Source organism: Sturnira hondurensis, unplaced genomic scaffold (genome assembly GCF_014824575.4).
Source record: "Sturnira hondurensis isolate 20B ecotype Veracruz unplaced genomic scaffold, ASM1482457v3 Scaffold0003693, whole genome shotgun sequence".
Classification (NCBI taxonomy): Eukaryota; Metazoa; Chordata; class Mammalia; order Chiroptera; family Phyllostomidae; genus Sturnira; species Sturnira hondurensis.
The window spans coordinates 5,606,662-5,622,820 of NW_028076324.1; the positions used below are offsets into that span (position 1 = coordinate 5,606,662).

The 16,159-nt window shown below is 39.5% G+C and overlaps 1 protein-coding gene across 1 annotated transcript in view; it reads left to right on the forward strand.

Moving 5' to 3' along the window:
- FBXO16 (F-box protein 16) overlaps positions 1-16,159 on the forward strand; it is a 52,249-nt gene that overhangs the window by 11,598 nt on the left and 24,492 nt on the right. The window contains exons 3-4 of the mRNA XM_037042213.1: positions 1,297-1,332; positions 12,099-12,305. Coding sequence (XP_036898108.1) covers positions 1,297-1,332; positions 12,099-12,305 — 243 coding nt within the window. The remainder of the gene's footprint in view (positions 1-1,296; positions 1,333-12,098; positions 12,306-16,159) is intronic.

The window sequence follows — 16,159 nt, forward strand, 5'->3', positions numbered from 1 at the left end:
ATGACACTCTACACTGGAGATAGAAAGATGAATAAGACATTCTGTTCTACATAGTAAATAACAACAAACTTATACAGATAAACACTGAGTTTTAAGTCCAGAGGTATACATATAAACATTTGTATACATACTGATATATGTATATGTATATATGTATACATATATACATTTGTATAACATACTGATATGGGTATATACTGAAATATGAAATCAGCTGCTCAGTCCTGGCTGATGTAGCTCAGCGAACTGAGCACAGGCTGTGAATCAGAGGGTCACCGGTTCAATTCCCAGTCAGGGCATATGGCTGGGTTGCGGGCCAGGTCCCCAGTGCCACATGAGAAGCAACCACACATTGATGTTTCTTTCCCTCTCTTTCTCCCTCCCTTCTTCTCTTTCTAAAAGTAAATAAATAAAACCTTCAAAAAAACATATCCATTAAAAAAAGAGCTGCTCATTCATAAATTTCACAACTTCTGAAACCATTAATACTGAACTATTTGGAGGGGGGATCCATTTTCCTGTTTTTTTTTTCTTTGTTAGTTTTTCCATCTCCTTTCAAATTCTAAATTTGATTTCACTTAGAATTGCATTCTTTCCTTATTTCTTGCCTTTAAAACATTATTACTTCTGCCCCGGCAGGGTGCCTCAGTTGTTTGGAACCTTGTCCTGTACACCAGTGGGTTGCAGGTTCAATCCCCACTGGGGCATGTATAGGAGGCAACCAGTCAGTGTTGCTCTCTCACATCAATGTTTCTCTCTCTTTTCCTTCCTCTCTCTCTCTCTCTAATATCAATCAACATATCCTAGAGTGAGGATTAAAAAATTATTACTTCTTTTTTTTAATAGTAAGCCCCCCTTTTTTCTTTTTTTCTAGATTATTTATTTATTTATCTTTAGAGGGGAAGGAGAGAGGGAGAGAAACATCAATGTATGGTTGCCTTTTGTGCATCCCCTGCTGGTAGTTAGGCTGCAAGGAACTGGCATGCAACCCAGGCATGTGCCCTGACTGGGAATCGAACTGCAATCATCTGGTTCGTAGGCCTGTGCTCAATCCACTGAGCTACGCCAGCCAGGGCTACTTCTTTAAGGTAAATTATTCCACATGCAGGAACTGAGAGAAAAGATGCCTTGCCCAAGTTAAAAATAGGTACCTCCTCAGGAATTAAATAAATCTTTTTATACTCAGTGGGCATAATGAAAGACTACTTATTTATTGATAGTCCTTTAATGATGTCTTTCTTGTAATGGGTATTTTGAACCATGAATTATGAAATTATTCTCTTTTATTTATTGTAGGTATTTGAAGAAAGAAGAGCTCTGCTTGGAAAATGGGTAACCATTTAAAATATGCTCACTTCTATATTGGAAGCAGATAAGATATACTTCCTCCTGTATTATGTTATGTTACCATAGAGCCCACAGAATTCAGTTTGGATGTAAGGCAATCAGTGAGGATTGCTTATAGCCTGAGAAGTTTGGTACTTTCTGTATCAGTTACAGTTATTGGGAAAACTGAAAATATACCAGTTATTTTAACAGACACAATTAAATTTAATAAATAGCACTGGTTGACAAACACTGGAAAACAGAAAAGAGAGCACTGAGGTGCCATGGAGATAGCAATGCAGGAAGTAGCTGCTTCCAGCTTTGCCGATACCTCAGGAACTCAGAGCAAGAACCTAGTGGAGTTGGGACCAGCCCTGGGCCGCGAGGGAGCCCAGACTTCTGAGGAATAGAGTAGACAGCAGCCAGCTGATTCCTACACAACTGAGGGAGTGCGGGAAAGACCAGGCACTGGAATCAACCAGTCTCCCTGGGAGAAGAGTTAGGGTGATTCTGCCAGGGTCAGCGAGGAAACAGAGGAGTGAGGCTCTTCCACCTCAGTTTCCCTCTAGTACCACCCTCTCCATTGGCAACGTTTAACAGGGAGTCAGCTGTCAAAGGGGGAATAGGGTTTATAAAGACTCAGCCTTCTATGCTCACAAAGTAGAAGACAGGAAGGTGAGTTTGGTTGTGAGAGGCGATAGCTTATTAACAGCACGGTTCATCCATTGGCTACCTAGCATCCATGCACGCCATTAGACGTATGCTTCAGATTGTTACAGTAACAACCGTATGCTGGTGTCTAACAAGGTAAAGCCACCCTTTATACAAATGAGGACTTTCTTACTCCCTCCTTAAAGGAGGCACAGAGAACCGGTGGTCATTATCCTACCTTGTGTCAGGATTAAAGTATCCACCTCTGGCCGGTGTTCATTACTTGTCAAATCACTCCACAGTCCCGTCTAATAGTCTCTATCACCCAGGAAAGTTGAAAACATATGGCCATGCAAAAACTTGTACACAAATGTTCATAGCAGCATTATTCATAATGGTCAAAAAGTATGAACACCCAAACACCCATCAACTTATGAATGAATAAGCAAAAGGTGGTATATCCATGCCGTGGAATAGCACTCAGCCTTTAAAAAGAAGGAAATTCTGATACAAGCTACAACGTGACATTGGAAGGCATTGTGCTAGGTGAAATAAGCCAGACACAAAAGGACAAATATTGTTGTATGATCCTACTTATTTGAGTACCCAGAGTAGTCAGATTTATAGAGACAGAACGTAAAATAGAAGTTACCAAAGGGTGGGATGTTATTGTTTCATGTTTACAGAGTTTCACTGTGAGATGAAAAAGCTCTGCAGGTGGATAGTGGTGATGGTTGCAGAACAATGTGAATGTACTTAATGCCCCTAAACTTTACACGTAAGAATGGTTAAAATGGTAAAGTTTATGTTATACGTATTTTACCACAATTTTTAAAAAACAAGGGTAAGAAATAACACTGAAGCACCAATTCATGGCACAACATGGGTGAACCTTGAAAATAGTATGCCAAGTGAGAGAAACCAGATACAGAGGCCCCATAGTATATGACCCCATTTATAGGAAGTGTCCAGAGTAGGCAGATCCATTTTGACAGAAAATCGATTAGTCATTTCCAGGGGCTGGAGGAAAAGGGGAAGTGGGATTAACTGTAACTGGCACACAGTTTCTTTTGGGGGGCAGTGAAAGCGTTCTAGAATTAGAAAGCAATGGCTACACAAGCTCGTGAATATACTGAAAACTGCTGAATTGTACACTCAACATGCGGAATGTTATGGCATGTGAATTATATCTCAATTTAAAGATAAATGAGGATTCCTTTCAAAAACTATACTTGGGTTTCTTTAATTCCTGATGTATGTCATAAATTTGAAATATTTCATCTTTAAGGCACACAGAGCCTTCTTCCCTACAGGACTATCTTTGACCCAGGATATAACTCCTTTCCTATGAGTTACTGACTCATTTTCCTAAGTGTCTTAATGCGTTCAGGCTGCTATAACAAAAGACATAGGCTTATGAATAACAGAAGTGTATTTCTCACAGTTCTAAAACTTAGGAAGTCAAAGATCAAGGCACTGGCAGATTTGGTGTCTAGTGGGATCCCATTTCTGGTTCATAGATGACTGTCTTTTCACTGTAGCCTTATGTGACTGAAGGGGTGAGGGGACTCTTACCAGGGCACTAACCCTGTTCATGAGGGTCACCCTCATGACCTCATCACCTCCTAACGTCCCCACCTCCCAATACCATCACCTTGGGGGTTAGGTTTCAACATATGAATTTGCAGGGGGACATAAACGTTCAGTCCATTGCACTAAGACTAACATAAAACACTATTTCTTACCATTTCTGTTTATCTTAATTGGCCACCAGTTCTTTTCTGTGATGGTCTATGAGCTTCAGTCTAAAGACATTTATTAACCTAAGAAAAATAAATGCTGTCTCTGGAAGGATTCACAAGAAAAGGGGCACTGCTGGCTTCCTCCAGGGCGGAGAACTGTAATCTCTCACGGGGCGGAAGAGACTCTTTTCTGAATAGCTTTTCCCATCTTTTGATACTTTTATGCATGTGAAAGTATTACCTATTCAAAATAATAATGAACTTTACAAAATAAATTTACTAAAATACCAAAAATTTCAAATCTAGCTGAGTTTTCTCATATTCCATATATGTTTAAAAATTTTTTTATTGACTGATTTTCAAGGACAGGAAGGAAGAGAGAGAGAAATTTGTTTTTCCAATTATTTATGCATTCATTGGTTGATTCTTGGATGTGGCCTGACAGGGGATTGAACCTACAACCTTGGTGTATCAGGACAGTGCTCTAACCAACTAAGCTATGTAGCAAGGGCTATATATGTTTTTAAAGTAGATTTGCATCTGTTACCAGCAACTTAAAAAGAGACTATGTAAAATGACTATGTTTGCATCAGCTATCATTCCACTTACTATCAGTGGAAATCTCTAAATTAATATAACCAGGGCTGATGTTCAGTTGTGTTTGGTGTGACTGATCAGCTTCTGTTTTGATTGATTAAGGGCATTATAGCATGCCCTTCAGTAGCTTACTGGTAGAGCAGAGGACTGCAGGCTATGCCTGTGTGATTGATCAATAGCATTGCCAATTATTACATATTTTAAATACTACCCTGGATAAGGTCTTCAAACCTTTTTAAAGATCTTATTTATTCTTTTTTTTACCATAACTGGTAGAAATATACATTTTCAAAGATCACTAATTATCTTTCTTCTTCAATAGACTTATCCGCAGAGGGCAGACATGGTCCTTTCATGCTCTTTATTGTATGTACATTTCTTGATACTACCAGGCACTTAATAAATATTATGTAAATGAATAAATGATACTCACTGCTTTTTCTCTTTTGCCCAAGAACAAACCTATTCTTTAAATTCCCTAGATCATGTTGACTTTTTCGTCTGTGTGTTTCACGAATACCTAAGAGATTAACATAAGAAATACATTTTTAGGACTTCCGCTAAGATGGAGGCACAAGTGGAAACACTGTGCCTTCTCCCACAACCAAGTTTGAATACAACAAAGGTTTGGAGAACAAAGACACAGCCAAAGAACAGAAAATTGAATTATACAGAAGTCCGACAACAACTAACCGTTCAACCTGGACGGTAAGAGGGGCAGAGCCAGCAGCGGAGCAGGGTCGGGCAGGAAAGATCCCCAGACCTAGGTGCCCAAGTGGCCTGGACCCAGTCAGGGTGTGGGGCAGACTGACCGTGGTCGCACATTCGCGCACAGTGAGATGGACCACGCAGGCCCCAGGGGCAAGGGCTGAGGGCGGTGGCACACTCGCAGTGGGACGAAACTCGCGGGCCCGGTGACATTGGCAGCTGCCGCACCTGTGGGGGCCAAGGCGGGAGGCAGATGACGGGATGCCATAGTTCCTCGTTGACCCCGCCCCCACATACAGCATCACAACCCAGCAACTGAGTTGCCCTGCTCTGGTGAAAACCTAGGGCTCCAATCCTGCTACTTAACAGGCGCGAACAGCCCAAAAGATGGCGCAAGAAGAACTCAAAGTGCCAGAGCTGATAACTCTCAGCGACCGAGAAATTGCCAGCCTCTCAGAAGCACAATTCAAGACACTGTTTATCAGGATGCTCACAGAACTGGTTGATTATAGTCACAAATTAGAGGAACATATGAAGGCTAAACTAATTGAAATGAAGGGAAATGCACAAGAAACCAATAGCGATGGAAAGGAAACTGGGACTCAAATCAATGGAATGGACCAGAAGGAAGAAAGAAACATCCGACCAGAAAGGAATGAAGAAATGAGAATTCAAAACAATGAGGACAGGCTTAGGAACCTCCAGGACATCTTTAAATGTTCCAACATCTGGATTATAGGGGTACCAGAAGGGGGAAAGAAATAGCCATTAGTGGAAAACTTATTTGAACAAATAATAAAGGAGAACTTCCCCAGTATGGCAAAGGAAATAGACTTCCAGGAAATCCAGGAAGCTCAGAGAGTGCCAAAGAAGTTGGACCCAAGAAGGAACACACCAAGGCACATCATAATTACATTAGCCAAGACTAAAATGAAGGAGAGAATCCTAGAAGCAGCAAGGGATAAGGGACAGTCACCTACAAAGGAGTACCCATCAGACTGTCAGAAAATTTCTCAAAAGAGACCTTACAGACAAGAAGGGGCTGGAAAGAAGTATTCCAAGTCATGAAATCCAAAGACCTACATCCAAGATTGCTTTATCCAGCAAAGCTTTCATTTAGAATGGAAGGACAGATAAAGTGCTTCTCAGATAAGGGCAAGTTCAAGGAGTTAGTTCATCATCACCAAGCCCTTATTATATGAAATGTTAAAGGGACTTATATAAGAAAAAGAAGATGAAAAATATGAACAGTGAAAGGACAGCAAACTCACAGTTATTAACAACCACATGTGAAACAAAAGCAAACCAAGAGGACAGCTAGATCAGGAGTGGAACCTTAGAAATGAAGAACACATGGAGGGTTAGCAACAGGGGAGAGGGAGGAGGAGAAGGGGGGAGAAGGCACAGAAAATAGCATAGAGGGTAGGTAGAAAATAGATGGGGGGGCAAGAATAGTAGGGGAAATATAGAATGTAAAGAACTTGAGACATGTGGTTATAAACTAAGGGGGGGAGAATGGTGGGGGAGGGAGTGTGCGGGTGGAGGGGAATGAAGGGGGGAAATAGAACAATTGTAATGGTATAATCAATAAAATATATTTTTTAAAAAGAAAGAAAGAAATTTTTTTAAAAAAAGAAATATATTTTCCATCTCTCTAATTTTCAACATTTCCTTCTCTACTGAATCCCTCCCACCAGTACCAACATGTGCCCTAACCTAACTTCCTCCCATGTTTAAAAAAAAAAAAAAGACAAAGAAGGAGAAAAAAGAAGCAGAAATGAGCTTTCATTCCCCACTCATAATCCGCCCTGAGTTTCTTTTCCCTAGCCAAAACCTCTGGAGCCAGTCACGCACTGTACAATCCTACCTCCTGTCTCCTCACCAAAATCCCTGCCCTTCTATTCAAACCTCAGTGCCCAAAGCACCCCACTTAAAAAAATACGTTTTCTAAAAAAGAAAGGAAAAATAAGGATACCAATTTTTCTGTTTTACTTAGCATTCCTTGGGATTGCTAAGTAAATTCCGTGGGATTTTCACTGTAAGGATCAAGTATTGGTTTTCAAGCTCGATCTAGTATTAGGAGTAAAGTCATTTTAAAGACCAATTTGGACATTGTAAGGTATGATGTAATAGGAAGCCTATTTAAGATAGACAATCCAAAAGTATCTTGTATTTGACTGTGGAATGTCATGTTTGTTTGTACGTTTGCAGACGGTCCTGTCTGATGTTATGAACAGTAGCAAACACAATAACAGAGAAACCGAAAAGGTCTACTTTTTTGGTTCCACACTGTTACTTGCTCCCTAATCTCAAACCTCTGCTATTCAGTCTGCTAGAAAGGACAGCCTACTGTACTATTTTAGTTGAAAGCATCTCACATTTTCCCCAGCTTCTATGTTGCTAACAGGAATAACAGTAATATTATAAAGAATTTGAGAAAAGTAAATGATGTTACTTTAACTTGCCAGAAACAAACAAAATAGCAATTGAAATTCAAAAGAGAGGCTGTTGCCCAGGTTTGAATTGCTGTATGCTCAAATAAACTCTTAAAAAAATTTTTAATGGGCCTCTGTTTACCTTTTAACAAGAATATCAACAGTGCTACTTGCTAGGGTTGCCCTTATGAGAGGAAATGAAGATTTAAATGGAGAGGACCCAGGAGCAGAGCGCCTGGTATATCTCAGGGAGCCTGGGAGGTATTTTATTGATCCCCATTTTAGAGTTGCCCAAACCAGACCTCAGAGAGGTGGCATCACCTGCCCAAGGAATGCTGGAGGCTGTGGCATCCTTCCAAGCACTCCTGGCCTATGGCACTCACCGATCCCTTCCAATCTGGAGATCACTGTCCTGAAAGAAACCTGTGCAGGCCTGCTCCTAGATGCAGAGGAAGCTGGAAAATGGAATTCTGTTCCAAGACCTTCCATTCCGAGCCCTCGGCCCCTGCCTCGGTGAGTGCTCAGTGACATTCCCTCTGTTCTAAAAGGAAGGAGCAGGAAAAGTGTGGGATTTGCTCCCTGCCAGTTGGAGACCCGTGGTTCTGCAGCTGTCATCTCACCAGGAGGAAGCCACCAGACACAGCTGAGATTGTCACAGGGCTGGAGGAGATAAGAATTTAGTCCTCAGTGGTGATGACAGAGATAAAATTATCCCATCCCTAGACCTCCACCCCATAGCTTGGACTTCTTTTTTTTTTCTTTTGCCTTTTTAGATTTAAAAAGAGAGAGAGAGAAATGGGAAAATATTTTGCAAATTGCATGCTAGATAAAGATTAATATCTAGGAGGTACAGAGTTCCAAAAGATCAATAAGAAAGATGCAAATACTCATACAGAATAGTAGGCCCATAGATGAATGAGAAATTTACAAAAATATACATATGGCCAATAAACATATGAAAGATGCTCTATTTCACTAAAATTAGGGAAATACAAATTAAACAATGAGATTCCCAATTCCTTCCTTTATCTATGTGGCAGAAATTAAAGAGACAGATAATATCCAAAGTAAGGTTCAGTGGTAATAGGAGGGTATGCAAATACAACTGGGTATACACAACTGGAGGGAATAAAAATGGTAAAGACATTTAAAAGACAGTTTGACAGACTCTATTACATTTTTAAATACAAATATCCTTTGAACCTGCAATTCCACTTCCATTTTTCTGTCTAGAGAAATGTTCATATGGGACATGAGAAGGCATGTTCCAGGATATTGCAGGGTTTTGTTTTGTTCTGTTTTTGTATCAGAAATAACCTAAATGGTATTGGCAGTAAAATAAGTAAATAGATCATCATGTATTCATCTTATCAAGAATGAATGAGAAAATAATACCGTCTGGAGTTCAGTAGATATCAGGATATTTATGACTGTATTTTGCCTTTAAAACTGTGTAGTATTCTACAGAATAGGTACATTCTAATTTATATAACTGCTTCCCCATTGCTGGGTATGTGTGTATGTCAGTGCATAGAAATGCACGAACATCAAACTGTGAGCTGTGCTTGTTTCCAGGGAATGGAGTGATATTTGATGGGGAGGAGCAGTTAGAGAGGATGTGCATGTTTGATTATATCCATACATTTTTGAAACTTAAAACACGAGTGTATTCATGCTTTAATTGTGATATTAAGTTTTTGTCAATAGGACTCAAACTCAATCAGAGTAAGATAAAATAATAGGCAAAAAGTAACACGCCTCCCTCTTTATCTTGTCCCTCCCTCCCCGTGAACTTGGCCTTGCCATTCAGTGTGAGATAAATGGACCATCGTCTCCAGCAACTGCCCTTACTTACTGAAACTGCAGCAAGAATCTTCTTGTACCACTATTTCAACTACTCTGCAAGTAGGATTTTCCCAATTCTGTTGAGTCAAGAAAGCCCTTTAAGCAGGCATTAAAATAATGATAAAATACAATTATAAATATGATTTATGTAACATAACATAACATAATGTAAGAAATGAACCGAGAAGCGAGGTACCGTAAATGACACCAGGGTAGGAAAACGGCCCTCGCTGCTCCCCAGTCTCACACACTGGACCCACGGCTACTACGTCGCAGGGATTTCTGCTTCAGAGACCATGCAAAGCTGTGAGAGACTATCGAATTCCTGGACAGTTAAATCTTTCGTGGATTATTTTCTTTTGGGATTATTCCTAGTACCTTTCAGACGTCAAAGGGGATTTCCCCCGACTCTTGGGCATTATTCTGAGTCATCACTTTCAGTTGGTAGGAGTTCAAGGAATGCAAATTCATTTTCTATCTGAACACAGTTAGAAAGGAAAATTCCTTGAGGCAAAGAACACCTACGAAAGCCAAATTTAAATGACCTCGGACCATTGTAATCAAGGAAAGGGGACACCCATGTAATTCTCTTTTAGCTTCTAAAGAAAAATGTCTTATGTTTTCTCTTACAGATTTCCTCAGTATTTTATAACCCCAGTGTTCTTTTATATTCACTTAAAGTCACTCCTTCAGCTTGAGCCCATGCTCTTTCGCTGGACATCAGTGAAAGTAGCTAAGAAAACCTCAGCCTTTCTCGTGGTAGTTCCCATTCTTGTCAATGTACAAACTTGGTGATTTTACGCTTTTTAATGTGATTGTTTACATATATTTTCACTTCATATTAATTTAACCTACATACTTACTATTTTTAAATTCACTATGATAGTTTATTATAATAGCTGACTTGTCTACAATAAGTCAGTACTCTATCAGAAATTTGACACATATATTATTTATTTACTCCTCACAACAACCCTGCAATATAGATATAATTATCACTAATGTATAAATAAGGAAATTGAGACTGAGGTTGTTAGTGGGTGAATTGGGATTTAGTCATTTATTTCTAATAAGTATTAGAAATAATGGTCTCATTCCCAAATCCACCATCAACGTAGCGCTGCACTTCTTTTCTCCTGTCGGTACGTTAGTTTGATTAGCTCATCCCCTGGTGCTAGGCATTCTCGGTGATTTCTAATTTCTCGCAGTCATAATGATATCTCAGGAAAATTGTTTTGTAACCAATTACCCTGTGTCCCTATGAAGCTCAGTGTCTACAGAGCTGCATAGCATTGCCTAAAAATGATTTAAAAAATAAATTTCAGTTTTCATTTTGTTTCTCAAAGGAAAATATTGCAGAGGATCCAGTTCAAAGCTTTTAATGCTTCTCAGATCTGCTTCCTCTGTTCCCAGTTCTCTCACACACTCTAGCTGCCACCCAGGCCGTGACGGCCTGAACACCCCAACTCCCCATAAGCCAGAACCCGGAGGCCCTTCTGTCTCCTCCCCTTGGCTCTTTCTCTCATGGATCACTGCATCCTCTTGGGCCTGTTCCTTCCCTAATCTTAGACGTTCTATTCTGGCTTCTCTCTCTTCACCTCAATAATCCATCCCAAAAAGAAAGAAGTTGGAGATAAGAATTGTACAGAAATAGGGATAGCACAAACCAGGAAACATTTACACATGAATACATTTTATTCACTTATTTGTAAGTTAAATTATTTTTTGGTATTTTTACTCATTTTAAAGGGTTTTTCCCTCTTAAATTATAGTCTCCCAAGTGAGATTTGTGGGTCATCAAATAGATCTATAATAGTGAATAGTTTTAATTAAGAAGTATTCCTACTAATTAAAAAGAATACATCGTATGACTTTAATGAAGTTGACTCTCAGGCTTCTACAGAATACATTTTTGCTTCATATGCCTTTTTAGGTAGTCAGTGTGTAACTAGAGTCCATTGTAAAATTCTGATTCCTTTATAATGACTAATAAATATCTGTATGTGAAATGCAATAATATACAAAATGCAAGTAGCCCCAAACTTCGCTATTTTCTCCAATGGGCAAAAGAGTGTAAGAGAGATTTAGATTCCAGTCAAGTGGCTTATTCAGCTGGTAGGTGTTCCCATAGAGCATTTCTTTGGGGTTTAGCTAACCTTCAACTTCTTACCTTGGATCAGCCACCGATCTTGGGACTGACTGAGGTTATCTTGGGGGGAAATTGAGAAGTAACCAAAGCTTGGTGGGCTCCGGATGACTTTGGCACCCCCTTCTTGTCTCTGAAATTCTTTTTATCCACGTCTTCCGGTTGATATTTTGTCTCCAGTCACATCAATCATTGACAAATTAGTGGGATTTGGACCCAACAGACACTCCTTCTCAGGGATATTTGTATGTAATACTGCACTTCCAGCTGTGAGCACAAAGGTTTTGTGTCTGGTCTTTGAGCTAGTACACAGCTAAGGACAGGAGAGAAGCTGCCCAGGCACCTTCTTTGGATGTTGTATTTTATAAATCTGTGCTCTCTCAGTTTATGCGATGGCCAGCTCCCAACTTACTGTTCTAATTAGCTGCAAGTGCACTCTGTGTGTACTCAGATCTTGCTCAGGTTCACGCATATACATGTGAGAAAAGGCATGTAGGTGGCAAAATGTGGAATTCACTAATTAGGCATTCATTAGGAATAAATCACACAACTCACTTTCTGCACCACTTTTATCTCTTCTTAGTAATGACTCTCTGGTATCAGATTAAATCTGGAGCTTTTCATTTTCTTTTGTCTTTTTTTTTCCAGTTTGACAAATGGACAGACTCTCAGAGGAGAAGAATCCTGACCGGCCTGTTCGAACGCTGCTCCCTGTCACAGCAAAAGTTCTGCTGTCAAAAGCTTCAGGAAAAAATTCCAGCAGAAGCGCTGGATTTTACTACCAAGCTTCCAAGGGTGTTATCCTTGTACATCTTTTCTTTCCTGGACCCCCGAAGCCTTTGTCGTTGTGCACAGGTAAAGGCAAAGAAGCAGTGTAGGGCATTTTGTGAGAACAGCCTAGAAACTGTGGAACTTAGGAAAAACATACACATAGCAGGTCCTCAAATAGCATTGCTTTGTTTAACTTTGTTCCAATATAATGTTGATGAGATGGCTTAAGAACTTAACTCTTTTTTTTTTAAAGATTTTATTTATTTATCTTTAGAGGGGAAGGAGAGAGGGAGAGAAACATCAATGTATGGTTGCCTTTTGTGCGTCCCCTGCTGGGAGTTGGCCTGCAGGGAACCGGCCTGCAACCCAGGCATGTGCCCTGACTGGGAATTGAACCACGATCCTCTGGTTCGTAGGCCCGCGAAGAACTTAACTCTTGTTGCTATCAGTTAGACTATGGTAAAACTGGTTTCGCTATTTGTCATTTCATTTAAAGTTGCAGGCATCATTGACAACACTGGGTGAGGACTTAACTGTGCACAAAACCAAGAAATAGATGAGATGGTCAGCAGGTTTAGTCTGTAGAGTTTTGATTCACCGCTGCCTCCTTTGTGTCTGACTTTGTATTTAGTGTTCAAAAGGGGAAAAAAGTATAAAGCATCACTAATGTCCACAGAAAAAAAATTTGCTAGTTGATGAGACAGACAGACACCCATAGAAGAGATGGGTCATCAGCAGAATAGTCCTACACTGCATGGCACGGAACTACAATAAAATCCTAAATGGTACAGTGCCGGCCATTCCTATATAGAAAAGCTCGAAATAAGGCATTAATGTGATGTACAAAAGAATATGAGACCAAATGAGTTCAGTGTGCAAATGTGCTCACGGATTTGGGAAAGGGTCTGACCATTATTTCCTTACGAGTAATTCCATGGTGTATTAAAGTGTTGTTAAATTACTTAAGGTATAAAACTGGTAGTCATTTTGTTGAGTCTTTTCATAGAGTCTCATAACACCAGAATTTACCTATTAGCATGCATTCATACATGTGCAAAATGTTAACTTTCACTTTTTAAGTGAAGAAAATGAATTCAGTAAAAAAGATGAATTACTTAATAAATGGTGCTGGGAAAATTGGGTAGCTATCTGAAAAAAATCTCTAGTAGGACAAAAGATTATATGAAATCAAAGGATCCCATTAAAGTACTCAAAGAAAACATAGGAAGGGAGGACTTGGTGAGTATTTCATAATACCCAGAAATGGTAAAAGAAAATACACGATTTAAATTCTTGCTTTATTGTCCTGGTTGGTGTGGCTCAGTGGATGGAGTACCTACCGGTCTGCGAACCAAGGGGTTGCTGGTTCGATTCCCAGTTGGGACACATGCCTGGGTTGTGGATCAGGTCCCCAGCAGGGAGTGCATAAGAGGCAACCACACATTGATATTTCTCTCCCTCTCTCCCTCCCTACCCCTCTGTCTAAAAATAAATAAATAAAATCTTTTAAAAATATCTCTCATAAATCTATATTAAGAAAAAAAGACCAACAAACCAGCAGAAAAATGAACACAGGAAATGAACAAGTAGTTTACGAAAAGAACTGTAGATATTTCTAAAATATGTAAGATGCTTAGTCTCAATATGTCCTGCCATCTTTCATGATTCAGATTGACTGGTAAATTTTTAAATAATATTCTATATTGGTCAGGGTGTAAAGAAACAAGCACTTATTGTTGATAGATAAATTAGTAAAACCACCATGGAAAATAATTTGGGAGTATTAATTTTTTAAAGAAGTATAGGGCTATTGGTTTTACTTTTTAAAAATATTTTTATTTACTTATCTTTGGAGAGAGGAAGAGAGGGAGAAAAAGAGGGAGAGAAACATCAATGTGTGGTTGCCTCTCGTGTGGCCCTCACTGGGTACCTGACCCGCAACTCAGGCATGTGCCCTGACTGGGAATTGAACCTGTGATCCTTTGGTTCACAGCCCACGTTCAATCCACTGAGCTACACCAGCCAGGGCTTGGGAGTATTACATTTTTAAATAAATATTCCCTTTGACCTATCAATTCCACATCTTGGAATTTGTCTGATGGGTATACTTCAAGCAAAGCAAAATTATATCTGTGTAAGAATATTGCATACTTTTTTGCAATTACAGAAGTTTGGAAACAGTGGAAATGTCCACCATTAAGAGACTGGTTAAATACATTGCAACAATCTCCAAAATATGTCCTCAGTGACAAAGGCAAAGGTGCGGGATCGTCCTACCCCTTGGGAAAGATAAAAGGGTACATACATACTTGTTAATGTAGGCGTGGCACATTTCTGGAATGACACACACAAGCTGGTAGCAGTGGTCGTAACCAGGGAGCAAAGTGAGCGAGTAGAGGAGAGTGATGGCAGAGAGACTTCTTCTTTACTGTGCGCCCCTTTGTGGCTTTGTACCTGGTATTAATGTACACTTATTACTTATTCTGGAAGTGAAACCATTTTTAAAAAAACAGCATGACAGGCCTTGTTCGGGTAGCTCAGTTGGTTACAGTGCCCTCCCTATACACCAAGGTTGCGGGTTCAATCCCCGCTCAGGGCACATAAAAGAAGCAACCAATGAATACATCAATAAGTGAAACAACAAATTGCTGTTGCACTCTCTGTGTCTCTCTCACTTTCTTTCTGTTTAAAATTAAAAATAAAAAGAGCATAGCATTCTAAATGTCCAGTATTACGACAGTATTGCATAGCCATATGATGAGTGACTATGCAGCTATTAGAAAATATGATTTGGAAGAAAAATATATATATGATATGTGAAATGAAGAAAGCATGATTTTAAATTGTATACAGACTTTACCGATTTTGATTCATACATGCTAGAAAGGAAGAAAGAAAAAAAAAGGAAAGGAAAGACAAAGAAAAGAACTCTTCCAGATTGTTCATAGTGGTCATCTTTGATTGATGGGGTTATGTGTATTTTTTTCCTTAAACTTCTCAGAAGTTTCCAAGTTTCCCACATGGAAATGGCATCACTCAGGGGAAACATTAAAATAGCTGTTACTATCATTTATGGGCACCATATGTCAATCTTGCAAAATTCCGGCGTCATATTTATTCCTAGTACTGACTGTGAGAAAGACACAGATGGTTCTTCTTCATCTAGATTCAAAGTAAACAATAAATTCATTGCACTAAAATGAGCTTAGAGCTGTTTCAAAAGATATGGGGCGGGAGGCATTTATAGATGTGAAAGCTTCTATCTACCCTTCAATTCTCCTCATTCCTCTACCTTAAACAAACAAGCAAACAAAAACACCAAAAAGTGAAACCAAAACAAACAAATACCTTATCTACCCTGGCGGATGGAAGGCCCAGTGTCTAAGTAAGATTGGAAGAAGAAAAGGAAATGAATGAGAATTCGGAAATTTTTCTCCATCCCCTCTGTCCAAAACCTCAACTTTTTGTTGAATTTGGAGTTAGTTAACACAGAGATTAAGGCGGGAACTCATTCTGGGTTGGACAAAGCACATGTGATGTTTGTTCCTGCCTGGGGCTCTAGCAAATTCTCTAACCTTTTTTCTCCTTTCAGCTCTGAACCTCTTATTTCTTCTGATTGTGCCCTCCTCCCTCCTGCATGTGTCATGTCCAACACATAAAACAGTGCTAGACCTAGTAGGGACTTAATACACGGGAGATGGAAGGAGGGAGGAAGAGCAGTGATAGATAAATGGATGTATGGATGGCAAGGCCCATTTTAGAGTGTTCTGTTTATTTATGTATTTTTCAGTGTTCAAAAGTATGAATTAGTTAATCTTGAAAGAGAGGCTAGATTTCCAAGGCTGAAATTTGGGTTTGAAGGTTAGTAGTCATCTTTGCAATTCTTACAGTTAAGACACAGACCCCCTGGTTTCAACTTTATATGTAAACTTGACCTT